The 19581-nt window shown below is 43.6% G+C and overlaps 3 protein-coding genes across 6 annotated transcripts in view; 2 read left to right on the top strand and 1 right to left on the bottom strand.

The window, feature by feature from the left end:
* Positions 1-1676: 1676 nt before the first annotated feature.
* LOC109953049 (alpha-2B adrenergic receptor-like) lies at positions 1677-6686 on the bottom strand. Its single transcript, XM_020588412.1, is given in 3 exon segments — positions 1677-4139; positions 4141-4812; positions 6179-6686. Coding segments are annotated over 2 exon segments (1512 nt in total). The 5' UTR covers positions 4644-4812; positions 6179-6686; the 3' UTR covers positions 1677-3130.
* The window catches only part of LOC109953053 (N-lysine methyltransferase KMT5A-A-like), a 20620-nt gene continuing 4333 nt past the window's right edge, over positions 3295-19581 (top strand). Inside the window, exons 1-9 of the mRNA XM_020588421.1 lie at positions 3295-3301; positions 8171-8174; positions 14676-14808; positions 15653-15797; positions 15979-16225; positions 18154-18241; positions 18525-18570; positions 18627-18643; positions 18995-19185. Of these exons, the coding sequence (XP_020444077.1) occupies positions 14800-14808; positions 15653-15797; positions 15979-16225; positions 18154-18241; positions 18525-18570; positions 18627-18643; positions 18995-19185 (743 nt within the window). The 5' untranslated portion in view covers positions 3295-3301; positions 8171-8174; positions 14676-14799. The remainder of the gene's footprint in view (positions 3302-8170; positions 8175-14675; positions 14809-15652; positions 15798-15978; positions 16226-18153; positions 18242-18524; positions 18571-18626; positions 18644-18994; positions 19186-19581) is intronic.
* On the top strand, positions 9733-13357 carry zcchc9 (zinc finger, CCHC domain containing 9). Of its 4 annotated transcripts, XM_020588419.1 has the most exons (8): positions 9737-9854; positions 10817-11247; positions 11517-11667; positions 11744-11836; positions 11911-11937; positions 11991-12032; positions 13041-13052; positions 13083-13357. In XM_020588419.1, exons 2-8 carry the CDS (start codon positions 10849-10851, stop codon positions 13151-13153), a joined length of 795 nt encoding a protein of 264 aa, XP_020444075.1. In that variant the 5' UTR covers positions 9737-9854; positions 10817-10848; the 3' UTR covers positions 13154-13357. The 4 variants fall into 4 exon arrangements, with proteins under 4 accessions (XP_020444076.1, XP_020444074.1, XP_020444073.1 ...); XM_020588418.1 differs by having other exon boundaries at positions 9736-9854; positions 10828-11247; positions 13041-13357; XM_020588417.1 differs by having other exon boundaries at positions 9736-9854; positions 13041-13357.

Here is a 19581-nt window from a genome sequence, read left to right as displayed (position 1 = left end):
CTAATGTAACTTTAAAGAGCCCATGGCACTTTTCCTTGTTTTCTGACTTGTCAACAATGTTACAACAGTGAATTCTCACCTTAGACGTGACCTAAACCTCAAAAACAAGGTGAACATATGTCCTAGTATTTCTATGCAGAAGCAACTCAGTTTATACACGTCTCACAAACTCTCACTCATGAGACTTTTTTTCTAACAAAATAAAGCGTTACGTGGTAGGATAGGACGTTTAAGGATTTCCTTGAATGGTCATAATCTCCAGGCCCTTGTGAGTTTGCCTGACATCCACCAGTGCCCCCACTATACTGGCAAAATGTTATTTTGCCTTGTTTGTTATTTATATTTTCGATAAAGCTTGTTTAAAAAAAACAAAAACAAAAAAAACCTGTGACCAGAGGATGTAGAGACAAATCCAGGGCCTGAAGTTACTGCATGTCCAGGAATGTACCTGTACAGGCACTCACTGTTTTTACTCCGGCTTCCTCCCAAAGACATGTAGCTTAGGTTGATTGGTGTCTCTAAATTGCCCATAGGAGTGCATGTGTGTGTGGTTGTTCGTCTATGTGTTAGCCCTGCGATGGATTGGCGACCTGTCCAGGGTGTACCCCGCCTTCGCCCGATTGCCGGCCGGGATTGGCTCCGTGACTCCGTTCAGGGACTAAACGGTAGAAAATGAATGAATGAATAACATATACGGTTTCTCACTTGCCTGCTTTGTTTACAGTGTTACACATCTGTTTTCATTGGTACATATACCATTGTTTGCCTGTCTATGGAGGAGACGTTCATATTGATTAATGCCATTGCGGTTCATTGTGCCGTTCACTCTCGACAACACCAGCGACAGAAGCTATGCACGTTCACAAACTATACTCTCATTTTTAAGAGGAGGCTCTCTGGTTTTATCATTCTGTAATAATCACAGACTAAGTTATGAGGGTGCCAAGCTAATCTAGAGGTACCCAAGATTAAACATTAAATGGCTGGAAACGAGTAAAACAAGCAGCCATGGGCTCTTTAAAGTCCAACTGAGATCACAAAAACCACCAGAAAAACATCCTTTAACCCTCAAGCTTCTGCTCTGAGGTGCCTGTGTTTGTGTTTGACAGCTGAGGGGTTAAAGCTATGTCATGCCACAATGTTAAACTGCAAAATTATGCAGCGAAATTCATTAATTTCAGCAGCAGATTTGAGCTTTGACACAAATTAGCGAGCTGCCCTGACCTTTGAGAGCAGAGAGCTGCTGTAGAGAGTCCAAAGTGGAGGAGGTTATCATGGGTGTCACCAGTTACACTGAAGCTTCTGTGTCAGAGGATAAAAAGCCACAACAAGGCTGGAGACCGTTCAGCCCTGTCTCCTGGAAATGACATCGATTTACAACGAACAGCAATGTATCAGGACCAGATTAACAGAAAAAGGAAATATTTTTTTGAAAAGCAGGCATTTTAATTTCAGATGGACTTTAAAACAACAAGCAATAGGATTAGTTTATGCTTAAGGCCGGACTGTACAGCAGCACTGGCCAGTGTTACGTGTCTGTACAGCGCTGGACGCTTCAGCCCAGCAAATGTCTGTTGGCTTTAAAAAACAAAACAAAGGCAATTTATAAAAACATGCAGCAGCAAACGCAGTCACACACACACACACACACACACACATACACACACACACACACACGCACACACACAGTATTCACACAAATCAGATCAGTCTGGGGTGAGGAGGAGGAGGAGCGTCTTCATCAGTGATTCAGCTCATTGCCAGTTTCAGTTCAGTTCATATTCAGTCTGTATTGCTTTGGCAGAGAGTACCCTGACACGTGCACAGCCCGCTGTCTGTCATGTTCATTAAAAACTGTGGATAAATCAGAAGTATGAGGGGACGTACAGCCACCCGGGTTACGACCTCACAGCCTGACACAGAGACAGTTAGTAGAGTCTCGTCAATCCATAACGCACAAGTGACAGATTAAACTAATTGATGAGCAGACGAGCTCCCCTCCCCCACATAAAACCCCCGCACTGAAAGAGACACAAAAATGTTATTTACAGTCATATTATGTATCTTAGTGGTGACAGTACTGTCTGTATTTGTAGTCTTTTAGTAATCCATACATGGGCCCACATCACTTTAACCTGTGGACTGTGTTACTATTATTGTTGTGTACAGCTGGTAGGTCAACATGATACACAGTAAATGTCTATAAATTCATATTCTTCATAAATAGGTGCAGGCCATCATTCGTCAACAGTGGAAAAGGTATTAAATTTCATTCTTTACAGTATTAAAATGGGTTTAAAAAACTGACAGTTTGGAGAAACCCTGTGAAAACAGACCTGGAGCTGAAGCCTCAACACATGCACTGAGAAAAAACGTGACATTAAAGGGGAAGGAGTGAAGCTTGGTGTGTGTGTGCAAACAGTTCATCTCCAAAGTATCACATTCACACGGAGCGTTTCTTTTTGTAAAGCCTCTGGTCTTCATCTGAATCAGCAGCTCCCAGAGAGAGGCGTGACACCAGAGGGTCATGGAGACAAAAGGCTCTATCCATCATCACGTCCAAAGTCACAGGCAGAAATAAGGGAAGGAACGAGCGAGAGGCGGAGGCACAGACGAGGATGCTCACATTTTTCCTGATCTTGTTCCTTGACTGTCCGTTTTATCTCCAATAAAGGACACTTAGTGATCTTTGTTCTGTTCCAGTAAGACCCTCAGGCAACGATCCTCTGTGCCCATGCAAACACACACACTGTCGTAGTTCTGTTTGTGCTTTAAATTACTAAACACAGACCCTGTATGCTCTTGACTTCTGTTACCAAATGTAATCGAATCATTCTTCCTCAGAGTCACTGTTTTATTCTTAAATGTCATTACAGATAATTGATTCGGCCATTTGACTGTGACTTTCTGAAATGTCCTCCTTTGTCAGTGCAGCTGTGACTCAGCTAACAGAAGCACAAGGAGAAGAGAAAATGGACACAGTGTCCTCCTTAATGTACAAGTGTTTATGTGGCACAGCAGAAGGTCAATCCTGGTCAAACACAAAAAGTACAGAAACAAGAAGTCATGTTTCAAAGGGCTCCTTGTCCGCTGAGCAGGTCAAACACCAAACCACTAAAAACTTTCCCCTCTAGAAGAACGTACCCTTCGTGTCCCTGCACAGTATCCTCTTGAAGGCCTTCCTGAAATCCTTGTTGAAGATTGTGTATATGACTGGGTTGAGGCAGGAGTTGCAGTAGCCAATCCAAAAGAAGAATTTGAACAAGGGGTTGGGGATGCTGCAGGTTTCAGGACACACCGCCTGAAGAGAGTAAGACAAGAAGAAAGGGAACCAGCAGATCACAAACACTCCCATCACCACAGCCAAGACGAAGGTGAACCTCTTCTCCCTGTTCACCATGGCTTTACGGCGGCACATGGGCGTCCCCTGAATGGTAAGTGTCCCCTCGGGTACCAGTTTGGTGCCAGATGATGTGGCCATAGTGTTTTTGTATCTGTAGGCCAGGTTTAGCACCTGAACTTTGAACCTTTTGCTTTGGGGTAATCCCAAAGTCTGCTTGTCAGGTTTGTGGGCCTCTTCTTTGCTGTCCTCTCTGAGAACACCTTCCTCACCCACATCCAGCTCAGAGCCAGAGCTGGACATGTTGTCGTTAAGCACCTCCCCTCCGTCTGCATATTTCTGGGGCTCTTTGTGGGGAACAGCTGAGAGGATCTGGCTGTCACACTGGGGGATTGAAGAGGAGGAGGACTTCTGGACCGGAGCCGTACTTGGATGAGGAAGGTAGTGCTGGGCATCCTGGCTTGTGGTGTTCTCAGGCAATTTCCGAAGTGACGGGGTGGAGTCTGATCCAGACATTTTGGTCCGGACTTTTTCTCGTTGGCTGGCAGTCATTCCTCCTTGATCCCCGTTCTGCTGGGACTGATCCGATAACTTGGCGGCAGGCTCATTGGTTGCCATGCTGGCATCTTTCCCTGCCACCACGTTATACTTCTGTCCTGGCGGGCAGCGAGTGTGCTGCTTAGCGATCTGATAAATCCTCACATAAACCAGAATCATTATCACACAGGGGGCAAAGAATGAGCCAATGGTGGAGTAGAGAATGTACCAGCGCTCACTGTTTAGTTCACATTTTTTTTCACACAACGATGATGGCTGCCTTGATGCGTGAGGGACTACGTTTGGCGCCATAGGACACTGGCTGAGAGATGGACAGATAGCGGTCCAGAGCTATTGCACACAGGTGCACAATAGAGGAGGTACAGAAGAGAACATCCAGCGCCAGGTAAATCTCACACCAAATGGAGCTAAATGCCCAGTAGCCCTGTAGCTCATTAGCCAATGAGAAGGGAATAATGAGTGTGGCCACTAAAATATCTGCTGCAGCCAGAGACACCAGGAAAAGGTTCTGAGCCCCCTTCAGGGACCGGGACGTCAGGACAGCAATGATGACCAGGATGTTCCCAACGATGGTCAGGACCATCATGAAGGTGATGGAGATGGCAAAGGCTGCGGTGGCCTGCGGGGTGTAAGGCGAGGTCCTGACGGTGCTGCGGTTGCAGGGTTGGGTGCCAGAGATGAAAGTGATGTTCCGGCTGAGTCCACTGAGCTGTGACAGGCACTGAGCATCTGGAGCAGCTGCCATGGTGGTGCAGGGAAACCTGGTTAATGGCCTCTTACACAATGAGAGACAGAAAAGGGGCGTCTCTGCTGTAAACCACAGGGAAACAGGGTTTCCCCAGCAGGAGGACGGACTGAGGGGCTGGACGGGCTTCGGTCACGATGAAGTCATGAGATCACTACACCATGGACACCTACAGGAGAGAGATACATTTTAAGACATTACCAATCAGTGAACAAGCACAGCTGTAGCAGTGGATTGCATCCAGTGGCACAGTCCTGTCATAAGGTCTGTCTGTGTGTGTCAAGTTTACTATTTGTATTGTAGTTAAAGATGGTGTTGTACTGGACTGCATTATGTTCAGGTCCTAATGTTCTGACCCACTTATGTATATAAATGGGAAGGATAAAAAATAAAGTAAAGAAAAAAGATGGTGATTATAAGTCGGCAAAGTAAGAGACATCACATCAGTGCAGTGCAGTAAAAAGAACCATATTTCCCTCAGAAATGTGAAAATATGAAGTTTCCTAAAGCTGATAAACGTAATAGCTACGTACTGTAAAACAGTACTTGAGTAAATGTTACTTTCCTACACTGCAAGTTACTTTAAAATAAAATGACGCAAGCTTTTAAAATACAAAACACTGCTGAAGACAGTTGGAAAGTACATTTACTTAAGTATAGTTCTGAGGTATTTGTACCTGAGTACTTCCATGTCCTCCTCCTTCATCCTGTGACTCCATGTCAGAGACAAACCGTGTACTTTTTACTACACTACATGTACCTGATACCTTCAGGTCCAGAACCAGATGAATCAAACCAAACCCAGTAGAACCATCAGACTCTATTGATCCCAGTAAGAAATCCACCAGCTACCCAGCAGGATGGAAAGTACTTCCCAGTATAAGTATATAAGGTAGTTACCATCAGCTCCACCTTTACCAGCTGCAGCATTAGAGTGATGGGCACAGTAATGCATGGTTTTATTTACACAATGGTTCAGACAAACAGGTCAAATTATTTCATTTTTCACACAAACTAATCAAAGAAAAAAGAAACGTTCAAAACTGTAAAAGATCTGTGTGTATCAGAAGTTTTATTTTTTTCTTATTCCTTCTCTTATTAATCATCACATGACCCCTCAGATTTATCTGGTGACCCTTTGAAAGTGCACAACCTCTAGTTTGGGAACTGGTGATGTTTAGACTAGAGGGGTAGTCGGTGTCCATATCCTTCAAATAAAATTCATCTATATCTAAATCTCGACTTGTTTGTATCTACATGTGCCTGCAGTCCCTTGGTTTTGTCATATCATCTTCGAGCCGTTATCCAAACTGGAAGTGCCTATTTTTGTGTTCAAGTCATCAAAACGGTGGGTTTCAGTAGCAGAAATGCAGATGTTTTCAGAGTAAACATGTGGCTGACCAGAGGGGAGTCCGTGCATTGGGTGACAGCAAAAGATTTTTCCAGAACCAACTTCGCCAGGGTAAATTAAAAATAAAATTATCTCGTACTACATCCGCCAAATACGTCTAAAATCATGTGAAATCTGTACTTACATGAAAATGTCGGCGCGTCATTCCATGCCAAGAACTTTAAAAGTTCATTTTCTTACATTAAAATAGAACATTTAGGCCAAAGTGTCCGGTGATACCGCTGGCTGTCCAACACATCGAGTCACAAAGTCCGATCTGGGCGCGTTGAGCTCCTCGGACTGTCAGGGATGAGGAGCGGAGCGGGACAAATGTACTGTACGACCATCGGTCCAGTTGGATCTGTTCGGATAAAGCGGGAGAAAAGCAGTGGACACCTAGGTTTCCTAAAAAAGTCGATCAAAGATCATCTGAACTGATACATCTGCGCTAGGGATCCTCTTTATCTCCCGGTTTGTGGAGAATGGCTCGCAGAGGGAGATATGGAGGAGCTGATGTGGATGTTATCTGATCAACGAGGACGCGTTCTTTTACGCGCAGCGCTGTGCGCTTCATTTCCATTCTGGGAATCAGGTTAAAGGTGAAATACGCACCTCTCAACGTCACATGTGGGGATCAGGAAAACGGATGTAACTTTTAACGATGTAAGATACATTTTAGTCCGATTTGGACGAGTTTTGTTCTTACTGTCACTTGTAGAGCTGAATCTATTAGTCCATTCACGGTTGGCCAACGACAGAGACAAATAATGAATCTGCATCTATTCCTCTCCAGCTCCGTCAGACTGGATGGGAAGTGTCTGTGAGCTCTTCAGGTTTCTCCACAGATGGTCTCTGGGGGTTAAGTCTGGACATCAGCTGGGCCCCTCAGGGACAGTCAGAGTCCTGAAGCCGCTCCAGTGTCTTGGCTGTTTGCCTCAGGTCGCTGTCGGCCCAGTCTCAGGTTTTCTTCCAGGACCTCTCTGTGCCTGGTTGCGTTCATCCTTCCCTCAGTTCTGACTGGTCTCTCCTTGGTCTCCTCCCTGACTGAGGCCCTTCTTGTTCCTCAGTCTGGTCGGAGGCTGACTCTAGAAGGGCCCTGCTGGTTCTAGACTTCATCCATGTCCCAGTTACTGAGGCCACCGTGCTCCTGGGGATGCTCAGAGCTTCAGACATGGTTTGATCCCCTGGTCCTGATCTGGGCCTCACTGCAGTCTGACCACAGAGGTCCACAGAGAGCTCCTGGACCTCATGTCCTCACCTGCAGCATGAACTACACAGGTGTGTGTCTTTCTACGCTGGGTCCAGTTTGCCCAGTTTGCCACAGGTGGACTCCAGTCAGGGTCTGGACTCATCTCACACCGGAGACACCTGAGCACAGTGTGGAGGTAAAAACTGCAGTTTTATCCATTTAAAATGAAATCTGTCACAATAAAGTGTGTAAAAGGTGAAGTGCACTGAATGGTCATTTGGTCACATGATCATTGTGCTGCTATTGAAACTTACTACTCATGTGTAAATGATCAAGTTTATCTGTTCACAGCAAAGCTGATTATCTTACAATAAGCTGTAGTTTTTGTTTGTTCTACTATTGTATTGTTTTTCCTAAACATTCTGTTTTAACTGACATTTACCTCATAAAAATGTTTTGTATATTATTTGGAAGCTATACAAGATGTTGTAAAGATTTCTCCTCTACGCTCTGACGCTCTGACTGTAGATGAAAAATGATGTGCGGAGTGAGGTCGATGCTGCAGAGTGATCTGAAAATGCTCCTGCCTTCTTTGTAAATGTTTGTACCTGAAGCCAAAATGTCCGGAGCAGTCGAACATACAGTACCTCCCCAGATGTTTTAAGCATGTAGGCTACAAAAAGGCATTTTTTTCTGAATTTTCATTAATCAATAACACACAATCATGAGAAAATGATAAAGAAATAACTGGAGGTGCAGATTTGTTTCCTCTGTTTTGTGATGAACTCTTCTCTAAACAGAAGGGGATGACAGTGGTGCCACACATCTGTCATCTGTCTCTACAGCAGCACAATAATCCTCATGCAGTTTCAGAGCAAATATTAACCGGTGTGAGCTGTTCCCAAGTGGTCAACACTAATCAATACTTTCAGAGGATATTGAATGAACCACCACACGCTGAAGAAACCCCCACAACGCCGACATCTTCATCATTCCCATGTTTGTTTTGTAAGTGAAGCCTGAGCAAATGATTTTCCATACGATGGCTTTGGTAATTAAAACACTATTAGGGCTGGTTTATAATTCACTTCCTATTGATTTAAAACCACAGTTTTAATAACAGCAAACAAAGCCAGCGCTGTGCTGAATACCTAATATAATGGAAATGTATGCGTAGCAGGGCTGCAGGGGCCGAACCGTGGGCGTACACACTCAGGAGACACAAAGATTAATGTTCAGTAGCCAGTGTGGGAATTTAAAGAGCTCTGTGACAGACAGAGATCAGTTACAGTTTGTACGTCTGAAGGCATCACGTCTCAGCGGGAGTTCGTCTGTTTTTATTAGAGCTGTCTTCAGGTTTTTTTGGCACATGAAAGTCAACATGAAAAGCATAAATCCACTGCCTGCCTTTTCGGCATGTGCACGGATCTTTTTGGCTTCACACATAATATAAATGTAGTGAGAACAAATCTCTTCACATGACCAGGTGATGGATCACGTTAATGATCATAACAAATCACACTGCCTCTCTAGCACCTCAGATGGATTCATCAACATGCTTAGAGTCAATCTCCACAAGCAAAATATTTCACAGACATAAAAAGAACATGTTATTTCTTCTTCTTGCTGTTCCTGTTTTATATTTTGTGTAGCAAAACATTGCAGGGACCTGGTATTATGGCAGATAGGAACATTGCAGGGACCTGGTATTATGGCAATGGCAGATAGATAAAGGTACGCTGGTAGCAGTGAGACACAGTTCATTGCATTAAATTACCTTTGACAGGAGAGTGTGTGTCGCCTTCTGCAGGACAAACACAGTATTGAGATGTGTGAACTGGTTTGGTGCTGAGCTGATATTCAACATGTTAGATATAATGTATTGTAAAATAAAGTTATTTTTAGAGCATCCTCTGAGTGGAATATATTACCTTAGATAGTCAGAGAAATAGCCTCTGTTTCTCCTTTAAAATACTTTAACAATGCATTTAATCTCTGCTACATAACTGAACACCCTTAAAGTTGTTTGATTACTTGTGTTTCCTTGGCTTTTGTGAAGGCCAATGATCATCACTGGTCAGTGAGTGCGTTTACCAACTTCAGATACTAAAAATGTGCTGTGTGTCTGTTTTTAACTTCAAAACGTTATCAGATGTGACCCAGAAACAACTTAAATGACAAGAGAGGTTTTGCACCTCATTATTGAAACTCAGGTTTTTGTCATACTGGCAGAAGGTTTCTCTGACATTTAACTCACTTTAACAAACATAACTGATCTTGCTTACAGTTTTACAGCAGCACAAACTCCATCCTCCACAGTGATCGCACAGTTGAACCGACACCTCTGTGAAACAGTGTGAACACAAACTGACCATCATCACCTTCATAAATGAGGATTTACCTGCAGGACTGTTGGATTCGACTGACTTGGTGACTGAGCTAAGTGTTCCTAATAAACTGACCAGGGAGTGAGGGTCACTCTCCGCTGCAGCTCTTCCAGGTTGTTGTAACACACTCACACACTAGGTGGCGTCTTGTCGTTTTTCCAACGGATTGCGATTCGGGAATAAAACCGAAGAAGAAGACCGAAAGTTTCCGGTGGAAATACAAACACATGGGGTGAAAATCTCGGGTAATGCTCCCTTATCCTATATTAATATTGCTTTAAACCATATATTTTGTGTGGACATAATAGTTTTGATGACGGACTGTTTATGCTTGTTTATGCTGCTTTGCTACGTCGGGAAATGTTGCTTTTCGTTAAGAAATTAGCGTTAAGTTAAGGGAGTGTAACGTTAGCTAGCTGCCACCTTACATGCTAATAGGCTTTTAAAGTGAGATTAAATGATATTTTATAGCTCAATACCACAAGTCACAACCTTATATCTAAAGTCGTTACAGTCTGTAACACCCTGTGATATTATACAGTCGCACTGGAAAAAGATAATCTCCCCCCAAAATATATAAATCAGTCAGAAACGTTATTTCAAGTTGTTTCTTGTGTAGTTTCTTTTAACCTTGTTTTTAAATGGCACCGTCAGTCATAATTTCAGCATGTGAATCAGTGCAAAACACTGCTGTCAGATATGTTCAGGGTGTGCACGAAGTTGCTTGACATGAGACAAGAACAGTGGGATTGTTCAGCTCAGTTATAGAGTCAGAGTCAGTTACTGGACGTGGAAGAGAGGAGGCCAAGACAAGGCAGATACATGCAGGTTGTTCTACAGCTCTTTGAAAAGTGAAATTACTATTGAGCAGTTAAGAATCTTTGTCGTTTGAGAGTAAAGATTGAATCATTATTGTTCACCCTACAGCAGCCAGTGCACATAAATCGTAACAACGGTGACGCAGGTTAAAATAAAATAACACTAGAACAGAGACTAAATATAGAACCATAACCAGGTGGTACTGTGTGCTAAATACACACAGTACAACAGTGACAGGGCTATTCTACACCCTACATCAGTACAAGACAGGTGGGTGCTCTGAAACAAGTTGAACAATAAGGTGGAGGTTTGTCTGTGGATGCTGTTACCCCACTAATAGGAGCTTTTTATAGGTTGTTATTTCTGTTAACTCTTCCACCTAATGCAGTTTTTGTTTAGCCTCAACCAGAGGGTGTAGTCATGACAAGGTGGGCCAGAGCCAACAACATCCATAAACACAAACCAGCAGAACCTACTCCATGGAGTCAGCTCAGAGCAGCAGGAGGAGGAGGAGGAGGGGGGGGTCGTGCACGCAGCTCTGCTGCTAAACAAGGACCTCAGAGGAACCATCTGAGGAGGACTCAGCTCAGTGGCTCAGCTGTGAAAAAACCCAACCGAAGGAAGAAAGACTACACCAATGAAGACGTGAATGGCTTCCTGGAGTATCTGCAGCAGAGTGGACAGCCATTGCCCAGCAGGGACAAAGGAGGGAGGGAGGGCGAGCAGGAGTTCAGGGAGGAGCTGGAACTCGCCCTGAAAAAAGACAAGAGGAGAGAGGACAGAAGGATGAAGAGGCAGAAGGACAAGAAGAACAAAATGGTGAGTGGGTTCAAACTAGATGTTCCAGGGAGCTCAGAAAGATTTGGTTTTGCTTCTACTCTTAGGATTGTTCCTAACTTTGAAAATAAGGAAATAAACTTATATGAGTATATGTTGTGCATTCTTTCATAAAAGTTCATATCTGAGCAGTTTTCTAGTCTAAATCATCAACTTTCAGTATGTGTAACTGAATAAACAGACTATGTTCGGGTCCTCAATCAGAACATCTGCAGTTCCTTTCTGATCCCTCCTGATGTCTCTCTCCTCAGCTGTGTTTCCACTGCAGAAAGCCTGGTCACGGTTTGGCCAACTGTCCCGACGCAGACAGAGACGAGGAGATGGGCCGAGGCATCTGCTACCGCTGTGGCTCCACCGAGCATGAAATCCACAAATGTAAAGCGAAAGTGGACCCTGCTCTGGGTGAGGACCACATGGACACATGGATAATATGTTCTAATAGCAATCAGTTTTAATAATGTTAACACGTTTGTCTCAGGGGACTACCCGTATGCTAAGTGCTTCATCTGTGGACAGACTGGACACTTGTCGCGATCCTGTCCTGATAATCCTAAAGGACTCTATGCACAAGGTATAGACACACAATATGAAACACTGCATATTAAACAACTTGGTACTAGAGTCACTGATCATGTCTGTGTGCAGGAGGCTGCTGTCGGGTTTGTGGTTCAGGGGCGAGGAGCTGCTCTATGACTATGGAAACTGCTGTCGGGTTTGTGGTTCATTGGAGCATTTTCAGAAGGACTGTCCAGAGCACCAGGCTGCAAGTGAGTCTCTCTGCTTCACCCTCACACCACTCCACCTGGGTTTTATAGTGGAGGGCCCCTACCAATTACATTATCATGAAATATAGTTCCATTCTTAATGGGTTTTGGAGCTGATGCTGATCATTTTAAAAGGTTATAAAAGTATACACACATGGCTGAAAGTGTTTGTTACTTTACACAAACCCCGTCCAGAGACCAGCAGCACCAGTGAATGTGGTGTCCTCACCGTAAGGTGTGTGAGTCCAGATCCTGGTTCAGCTTATCGCTTTGTGCCGTAGACCTCCACTGTTGTCCACCTGCTATTAAACCCCACCAGTGAGCCACACCGCTGAACATGGAGATGCTGCCTGTTTCCAACAAACAGGCTGAGAACAGTGTCACTGTACACAGAGTCTGAAGCCAGAGTCACCGGTCACTGTTCACCCTACTCCATTAGCTTCTTGCATGGCACGTAATATTTTGGGGCTGGTTTTTTGAACAAAGATGGCAAAAGAAGCCCAGCAATGTGACAACCCAGAAATGGAGAAATCTCATCTTTATGTAAATATGCTGTGACAGAGTTCAGGTGAAAGTCAGTCGGGATTATCTTGCTTCCAGCAGAAATGGAAGGAGTTTCCTACCCCAAAGGAAAGACAAGCAGGAAGAGGATGTTGTTTTCTCTGCTCCAGTGAGAGAATTCTCAACATTATAGAGGAGAAGCTTAATGCTGGGATCTCTGACTGCCCAATTCTTTAGGACATCTTTGCCAAGTATGTAGCGGCATGAAGTGCAGTGTATACATCAGAAGACATCTGTTTTTGTGCAGGTTCCACTGAGCTTACGAAGAATTGGTGTAATGTCCCGACAATATTATCCAGTGTATGTGAAAGTAGGATTGCACTCAATAAGAAGAATTTGCTTTATTCTGCGAGGTTGTTTGCAACCATTTTACTTTGACTTTCACTTATGAAAAAGAGCTCCATTCTTCCTCCTCCACTGTGATATCTCCTTCCCACTGTGTCTGTCCAGGTAACTCAATGACAGTCGGCTGGTTGTCCAACAATATGAGTGCAGACCACGAGGAGGTGCACATTCCAGTGAGGAAAGCCAAACCCAAACAGGCCAAGGTGGTGACGTTCTGAGCTACAGCTCTACAAATGAGTCCTGACGATGAGCAGAAGAACCTCTTCAGCAGCATCAGACACATTTCAGATATTTATCTCTGCCAGCTTCTCCCTCTGCACTCAGACTAATGGATTAATTACCCCTGACATGCAATGAAGTGGTTCTTCAGATGCATTCTGTGTAAAAAAATGTCTGTTTTAATAAAGCTTTGCTTCCATACATTCACAGCCTCCTTTTATTTTTGATTGTAAAAGATACATTTTAATTGTCCTGGTTTTGTAAAGTGTTGATTGTTTAAGAACATTTAGCTGTTTAAAATGTTAAGATTTTTATTTTTTTTTTATGAGACTTTTATCAGTTTGACCAAAAAATCTTAACGCAGCATCCACTTTCTGGCTTTTTTCAGAGGTTTAAACTTTATCTCTTACTCCCTCTGGAACAAATGACAACTGAGCAGATTATCTGCTGAGGGAAAGTCTGAGATGTGGTAAAAAGCACCAGGAAAAACTAGTAAGAGCTAGTAAGTGGATTTTGAATTAGACAGTTCATTTAAACATATGATTTGAATGAAGTAACCTGTCAAGGGCATTTATTATTTTAGAAGTTCATTCTTGAACAGCTGTTGCCAAAATCATATCTCACTGCATGATCTGGAAATTTTGGTCATGTCACATGAGCTTCATCAACTGATGGGATTAGCTAAATTGTCATGTGATTTCAACCAACATGTGTGGATGTTTTTTAATAAGTGCTCAGAAAAACGAACCGGACATGAAGGTAATCTGATATGATCCAAAGCTCCATGGATCAACTGTTTTATTTGTGTTAAGATTATGTAATTAGTTTTTAAGTTTATTTTTGTTTTACTGTGCTGTAAAATGGTTTTGATGTAAATTTACAACTAGAAATAAATACCAAATGCCCAAATCAAAAAGCCAAAGTATTCAGACCTTTAAAAACAACCTAATAGTATTTAAATATAGTTAGTAATTTTAATGTACATTTGCAAATGTTCATGTATTTATTTATCTTTATTTTTTGTATTGTCCGTTTTTCATATAAAACCGGAAGTTCCGGTTTAACTTCGGCTCTCTACGGAAGCTCACCACCGTCTTCGGCTGCCTTCGCCCATCACGTGTCATAGCGCGTTCGGCCCGCAGAGGCCGTCATGGCTCCGTCTCTTCAATTTGCAAGGCCAAAAATGGCGGAGAGGAGCTGCGGAGACTGCAGGGGCGTCGCTAGACCACTTTTACTGGGGCACGTGCCCCAGTGTAAATCAGCTGTGCCCCAGTAAATACATTCCCATATTTGTAAGGGTTATTATTAGACCATTCTTCAGAGAAACCATATGCAAGAGTCAATAAACCAATTGACGCACGTAAAAGAAACACAATAAAAACAAAAACGTGCTGCAATAACCCTGCAAAAACGTGCTGCAGCTGTGCGTGGAAACTATTTTCCCGTGCGGCGTGCCCGTGTATACCGACCGCGCGCACGTTTCAAATGCCAATTAGCGTATGTTGCGCGACGAGCAGGTAAGTGTAGGGAGGACACCGCCGCAGGAGCAGGGCAAAGTGAACCTCTGAACCGGCGGAAAACCTCATTTATTTATCATCTAAACGGGAGGCTAAAGCTGAGACGGAACCACGGAAACAAGTCGGACATGAGCGGGGTAATGTTAAGTTTGCCTGGACATCACCGCAGAGCCAAGTATAAGTTAAATAAAAGCCAGTTAAAGAGAACAATTACTTTATTTGAGAATGAGACTGAGGTTCCTGTGTGTACGTATATATGAGAGAAGTAATATTGTAAGTACCTCGTATTTGTATAAGTTAGAGGGGTTGCACTAGCTACAAATGAGCCGTTTTGTTCCGGAGTGCTTCGCTAACATTAGCCCCTAGTGTGCGCCTGACTGCTGAGGACACGTAGCAGCGTCTTCTGACATTCGACGCAGAAAGAAACACATGAATTTGTCATTTGTATCGGTGTCATAGTTTAGAAACGGTTGTTGTCATGTATTTTAGTTTGAGGGGATCTGAAATGTAACGTTAAAGTCAGGCCTGACTTTAAAGGGACTGACTGGAGAGGCGATGGGGGTGTGGAGCCAGCATGGTCCCTCCTCAGGACCCCACCCACCGTGGAAACCACTGTGTATTGAAGTAAAATTTTATGGTGCCTGTCCTTAAGTGTATTAGGGGATCTGACATGTAACGTTAAAGTCTATGTATATGTAACTTTACACAAAATGTTAAAGCTTCGCGAGAGAAGAAAGACATAACACAAGAAGAGTGGTTTAACATAAGGTAGACATCAGTACAACAAAGAATGTAAACTTTATTTGTAAGGCATGTTTCATACAGTTTGTGCTAGTGTTTTACAGATGACTGATAAGAGGACGGAATAAATACTAGGCTAATGCACAGCAGCACAATACACTCTCCTCTACGTGAACACCTTGACCTAGGTTTTGGCATGTGGAACTTAAACGGCATACATTTATTTCTCTCCTTTCACAGGAGGTTCCCAGCCATCTGGCTACTGTCCCTAGCAGCACCAAAGCCACATCATCAGTTCACAATACAAAGACGATCACGCTGACAGCAGAGGAAAGGTGCTCTCCAATCAGCTCCCAGCAAAATGATGTTCAGAGGCAGGGAGAGGGTGAGTGTCAGTGCTGCAGCTGGGGAGGGAACTTGGAGTGTGTAAACACTCGACAGGAGACCAAACAGAGCGCTGTGTCTGTTTGCATTTCAGAAGATTATGTAAGAATAGGAAGTGAGAAGATCTAGAAACACAGTGATATGTATTTGCTTTGTCACCAACCCTTTCTTCACCCTCCCAGGTAGGGGAACAAACACCACCAGCACTACACCTAAAGATTCAAAGAGCCAGTCTGCACCCTGCAGAATAGGTGAACAGCCACCACCTCCGCAGCACCACTGCCTCCATTCCCCCGCCGAGCCCTCCCTCCCTCTCGGCATGAGCCGCTCTCCCAGTCTGCTCCACCACAACAACAGCAGTGCTCTGCACAGCCACCAGAGGAGAGACGTCCGGCCCAAGGCCAAAGGAAAGAGACCGCCTCGAAGAACGTACGCAGGGCCGCGGTGTTCGCTCAGTACTGTTGATTCACTTTGATGTCTCGCCCTCTGGCTACACAGTATGCAGGACCAGAGGGTTTTTACCTAAGTAAAAGTAGTGTAAAAATACTCAGTCGCAAGTAAAAGTCCTGTATTCAGTGTTACTTAAGTAAAAGTAAAGAGTGGTAACCGTAGCCATTCTGTAGAACTGGCTGTTTCACATCATTATATGTGATACTACTCATAATGACTGTGATCATCACTTTAACTTTATTTGAGAATGAGACTGAGGTTCCTGTGTGTACGTATATATGAGAGAAGTAATATTGTAAGTACCTCGTATTTGTATAAGTTAGAGGGGTTGCACTAGCTACAAATGAGCCGTTTTGTTCCGGAGTGCTTCGCTAACATTAGCCCCTAGTGTGCGCCTGACTGCTGAGGACACGTAGCAGCGTCTTCTGACATTCGACGCAGAAAGAAACACATGAATTTGTCATTTTTATCGGTGTCATAGTTTAAAAAACGGTTGTTGTCATGTATTTTAGTTTGAGGGGATCTGACATGTAACGTTAAAGTCTATGTATATGTAACTTTACACAAAATGTTAAAGCTTCGCGAGAGAAGAAAGACATAACACAAGAAGAGTGGTTTAACATAAGGTAGACATCAGTACAACAAAGAATGTAAACTTTATTTGTAAGGTATGTTTCATACAGTTTGTGCTAGTGTTTTACAGATGACTGATAAGAGGACGGAATAAATACTAGGCTAATGCACAGCAGCACAATACACTCTCCTCTACGTGAACACCTTGACCTAGGTTTTGGCATGTGGAACTTAAACGGCATACATTTATTTCTCTCCTTTCACAGGAGGTTCCCAGCCATCTGGCTACTGTCCCTAGCAGCACCAAACCCACATCATCAGTTCACAATACAAAGACGATCACGCTGACAGCAGAGGAAAGGTGCTCTCCAATCAGCTCCCAGCAAAATGATGTTCAGAGGCAGGGAGAGGGTGAGTGTCAGTGCTGCAGCTGGGGAGGGGACTTGGAGTGTGTAAACACTCGACAGGAGACCAAACAGAGCGCTGTGTCTGTTTGCATTTCAGAAGATTATGTAAGAATAGGAAGTGAGAAGATCTAGAAACACAGTGATATGTATTTGCTTTGTCACCAACCCTTTCTTCACCCTCCCAGGTAGGGGAACAAACACCACCAGCACTACACCTAAAGATTCAAAGAGCCAGTCTGCACCCTGCAGAATAGGTGAACAGCCACCACCTCCGCAGCACCACTGCCTCCATTCCCCCGCCGAGCCCTCCCTCCCTCTCGGCATGAGCCGCTCTCCCAGTCTGCTCCACCACAACAACAGCAGTGCTCTGCACAGCCACCAGAGGAGAGACGTCCGGCCCAAGGCCAAAGGAAAGAGACCGCCTCGAAGAACGTACGCAGGGCCGCGGTGTTCGCTCAGTACTGTTGATTCACTTTGATGTCTCGCCCTCTGGCTACACAGTATGCAGGACCAGAGGGTTTTTACCCAAGTAAAAGTAGTGTAAAAATACTCAGTCGCAAGTAAAAGTCCTGTATTCAGTGTTACTTAAGTAAAAGTAAAGAGTGGTAACCGTAGCCATTCTGTAGAACTGGCTGTTTCACATCATTATATGTGATACTACTCATAATGACTGTGATCATCACTTTAATGCTGGTAAAGGTGGAGCTGATGTTAACTACCTTATATACTTATACTATGAGATACTTTACATACTGCTGGGTAGCTGGGGAATTATGGAGCATTTTATTTTATGAATCTAACTCTGCAACATGCAAATGTTAAACAAATATTGCAGTCGAGGAAGAAACCTGAACAAATTACATAATCACGTAGGAGCTGTTGACATGTTTGTGATAGTTCTTGTTCTCTTCCTTTTTTTGACGACAGCGCAGCCGCGAAAAGCTCCTCAAACCGGAAAGTTACTGACTACTATCCAATAAGACGGAGCTCAAGAAAAAGTAAAACAGAGCTAAAGGTGAGATTAATGTACTGCTCATAAGCAAAATGACAAGTGTGGGAGCTTTTATGATTGGAGATTGTCACATTTCACTTTTGTGAGAAAAGGACGAGGACTTCAGTCATTTGAAAAACGAGTGTTCAAACAGGGAGGGTCGTTTTCTGTCTGGGCCAGCACACTCCTGTGGCTGTGCAGTTTTGTTTGTTTTTCCTCCCAACAAGGATCTTTCTGATGTGTGTGAGAGAAATCCATCTGCTCTGTTTCAGTAATGCCATCTCATTTTGTTCCATATTGTTACCAGTGCGAACAAAAGAAGAAGCTCATAGATGATCTCATCATAGAGGGAGATATTGTTACCAGTGCGAACAAAAGAAGCGCATAGATGATCTCATCATAGAGGGAAAAGAAAAAGGAATGGAGGTATGTTGAGTTTTCTGTTTCCATGTTTTGTAACGTTGCATTATTAGCAAAGTGTCTCTTCATAAATGGAAACGTCTACTCCAGCTCAGCCTGGTCCTGGTTAGGGTCTGTTTGAGTCTTAGCGTTACCACAGGTTCTTTTAACAGTACACTTTACACTTGGCACTTCATTTTATCAGCCACAGAACAGGTAAAGATGGAACTCAATGTCTAGTAAGTATGTACACTTGTACAGGAAAATGGACAAAAACAACATTATATTGAGACCTGATCTGTTCTGTGTTCTGTGCATTGAGTTTAATGAGCTTTGCAGCTGTATGTCCTCACAGAAAACCTTCCTGTGTTTGTCAAGGTGAAAGAAATAGAAGGAAAGGGGAGAGCAGTGTTTGCCACTCGGCGTTTCCAGAAAGGCGAGTATGTGGTGGAGTACCACGGAGACCTGCTGCCGATCACTGATGCCCGAAAGAGGGAGGCCGAATACGCTCAAAACCCTGCCACAGGCGGATACATGTACTACTTCCAGTACCTCTGCGAAAAATACTGGTATGTCAAACCAAAGCTTTCCCCCCATTAGAAGTTCATTTAAACATTTTACTGAGCAGTAACGTTCTCTCAGATGGTAATTTCTGTTTTACCATAAATCCAAACAGATATTTTGTGCTTTATGAACACCTGCCTAATACTTTTGGTGCGTCAAATTCGCCTGCGTTTTTTTCGCTTTTTCGTCTCGCTTATTCGCGTCGCGTTCGGTGTGAAAAGGCCTTTAGCGTTACCACAGGTTCGAAATCAGCACTAAAATGCAGAAAGACGGACTCCTTCGTTATTCAGATCTGTCCAATTAAAGAACTGGGGTATAACAATACATACATAACATTGCAGGGAACAAAGGCTCAAACAGATGGGAGACACAATACCAGTTCAAAGAGGAGACAAGCCATC

Source organism: Monopterus albus, unplaced genomic scaffold (genome assembly GCF_001952655.1).
Source record: "Monopterus albus unplaced genomic scaffold, M_albus_1.0 scaffold538.1, whole genome shotgun sequence".
Taxonomy (NCBI): domain Eukaryota; kingdom Metazoa; phylum Chordata; class Actinopteri; order Synbranchiformes; family Synbranchidae; genus Monopterus; species Monopterus albus.
The sequence above is the reverse complement of the archived record's forward strand: the minus strand, read 5'-3'. Positions and strand labels throughout refer to the sequence as shown.